At 53.5% G+C, this 2,318-nt stretch overlaps 1 protein-coding gene across 2 annotated transcripts in view; it reads right to left on the bottom strand.

Moving 5' to 3' along the window:
• Positions 1 to 1,431: 1,431 nt before the first annotated feature.
• PACSIN1 (protein kinase C and casein kinase substrate in neurons 1) overlaps positions 1,432 to 2,318 on the bottom strand; it is a 48,277-nt gene continuing 47,390 nt past the window's right edge. Inside the window, exon 10 of one of the 2 annotated variants that reach the window (XM_025205842.1) lies at positions 1,432 to 2,138. In XM_025205842.1, coding sequence (XP_025061627.1) covers positions 2,029 to 2,138 — 110 coding nt within the window. In that variant the 3' untranslated portion in view covers positions 1,432 to 2,028. The remainder of the gene's footprint in view (positions 2,139 to 2,318) is intronic. The other variant, XM_006025099.3, reaches the window with a different exon arrangement.

Genomic DNA, 2,318 nt, shown 5'->3' with positions numbered 1-2,318 from the left:
TGTGCCTTCAGTTCTCTCTCCACGTCCCTGGTGCGATGGTGATGAAGGAGCAGTCGCTGCTGGACTGTGGGCAAGCAGCAGGGAAGGCTCTGCGGGGGTATTGGGGAGGGGTAACATGTGATTAAGGTTTGGAGGATGGAAGTCCTGTGCAGGAGGAAGGAGCTAAGCAGCCCTGGTAGCAGCTCTGTGTCCATTCAGGGCTCACAGGCTTCAGGGCCCTGGAGGAGGATTATGAGAAACCCATTCTCACTGGGGAAAGGGCACTGCAGCTGACCTTGCAGCCATCTCTCCCTGGCAGGCCCCAGCTCGCCACCACTACCCTGCTTTTGCATGGGCTGGATTCCCACCAAGGACAGTTCTTGGGGTCCTTTCTGCCTGATCCAGTTGCTGGTTCTCCCCTCAAGCTGCATCCGCAGCCTGCAGGAGCTGAACAAAGGTGGTTCGTCTTTCCTGCATCACCATCCCCCATGGAGGCCCTCACCTGTACGACCAGCTTCGCTTCCTGAACTCCTCATGCCCGAGACTCTTCCAGGCATTGTCTTGGGCCAGGCGGTGACCTGGCACACCCGTACACCCAGCCAGGGTGCTAGGGGCTCACCTCCATGCCACCTGCCTCATCACTTAGATGGATGGGGAGCAGAAGGGGTGGCATGGCATATGCTTGCAGCTCCCAGAGCCAGCCCTACAGAGCTAGTTAAGCCCAAGCATATTCTCCACCTCGTTCCTGTGTGCAGAACGGGGCAGCTACATCCAACCCAGCCTCAGGCTTACAGCTGAGACATCCCTTGGATGGTCCCTGCTGAGATCCTGTCCTGGGTGGGAGGTCTTGACCGAAGTCCCAGGATTCATCCCCGAATCCCGCTGGCTCCTGCTGCTCTCACGAGGCTGTTTCCAATAGAGGCAAACTTCCAAAGCGTGGCATGGAACAAACAGTGCGTTTCAAGCTGCTCCCTACCATCTGGGCCGGTCTCAGCCTTTCCTGAGATACTTCCACAACCCTACGCAGTGCCCTAAAGCATAGCAGCATAAAGACCATCTCCCCCAGTAGCGGGAGGAGAAGTCCAAGTCCACAGTTATGGACTAGTAAGAACAGAGGGATTCCCATTCCTGAGTGGCGAACTTGTATAGCCTTGCTGGGAGCCTGGAGCGAGGGGTCATTGAGAAGTTCCTCCCACACCCTGGGGGATGTCCATGCTGAGTCCTGAGCGGCATGCGAGATGCAGGAGATGGCAGCATGCTGATGCCTGGCTGGAGTGAGAAGATGCCTCCTTAAAGAAGTGGAAAGTCCCATGCACTCTCACAGGGGATGAAGACTCTTCATCTTCACTCGCGGGCAGCTCAGAGTCCTTGATTTCTGCTCCTAGCCTGGCGCGGAGGCCTGGGGAGGGCACCTGGGTGGGAGGTTCGCACCCCAAAGGGAAGGCTGGAGGGGCAGGGGAGGGCTTTTTCCCTTGACCTCCCTGAAGGAAGGAGAAACTGGAGGTGGGATGAATGGGGGAGGAAGGAGGAGACGACTATAAAAGTAGAAATAAATAAAAGAGGGTTAAACTCCATTTCCTCCCATTTTAATTTGGTTATGTTTGAATAGGGTGGATTTGCTTGGTCCCAGGAGTTAAAGCGCCATGCATTTTGGAACAGTTTCAGCCAATCAGGAGGCAGCTCATGATTCCAGTATCCTTAAATCCCAACCAATCAGAAGCTCTGAAAAAAAGCCTTCGTTGCTTGGGCTTTAAGCTCTTGAGGTATTGGCTTTTTGCTCTGAGGAAAAGAAGAAAAAATAACAGACAACGTCGACCTTTTGCTTCACATTATCATAGAAGAAGGAGGAGGAAAAAAACAACCTACTATGCAAAATACTCTTCAAAGACGACTCTTAAAAAAATAAAAGCTTGGTTGGAAAATATGCTTGAATCTCTAAGTGTGCGGAGTGAGTGACTGGACGGCAAGATGGCTGGTTGGCTGGTATAGAGATGGAGACGATGGAGGGTCGGTTTATTTTCTGCCGGCAATGAGGAGCACGCCACACGACTAGATACTCTCCACGTAGTTGGCTGGGTAGAGGCCAAGTTGCCCGTTGTCCAGACGCCCTTTGCACCATCCTTGTTCATCTTCTTCACCTAATTTGGTTAGTTCGTCACCTGGGGTGGGAAGGAGGGAGAGACGGGAGTCACTGCAAGTCTGTCTGGGGCCTTCCTCGGTGCACACAAGCAAGGATTGAAACGGCACGGCTCCCTACTGCTTCAGCTGAAGGAATGCCTCTATTAGCCAGGAGAACTAGTAGGCTTTTATCCGGGAGCTAGAAAGGGGCATGTATGCCA

This window comes from Alligator sinensis, unplaced genomic scaffold (assembly GCF_000455745.1).
Source record: "Alligator sinensis unplaced genomic scaffold, ASM45574v1 scaffold872_2, whole genome shotgun sequence".
Taxonomy (NCBI): Eukaryota; Metazoa; Chordata; order Crocodylia; family Alligatoridae; genus Alligator; species Alligator sinensis.
This window is presented reverse-complemented; position numbering and strand designations above follow the sequence as displayed.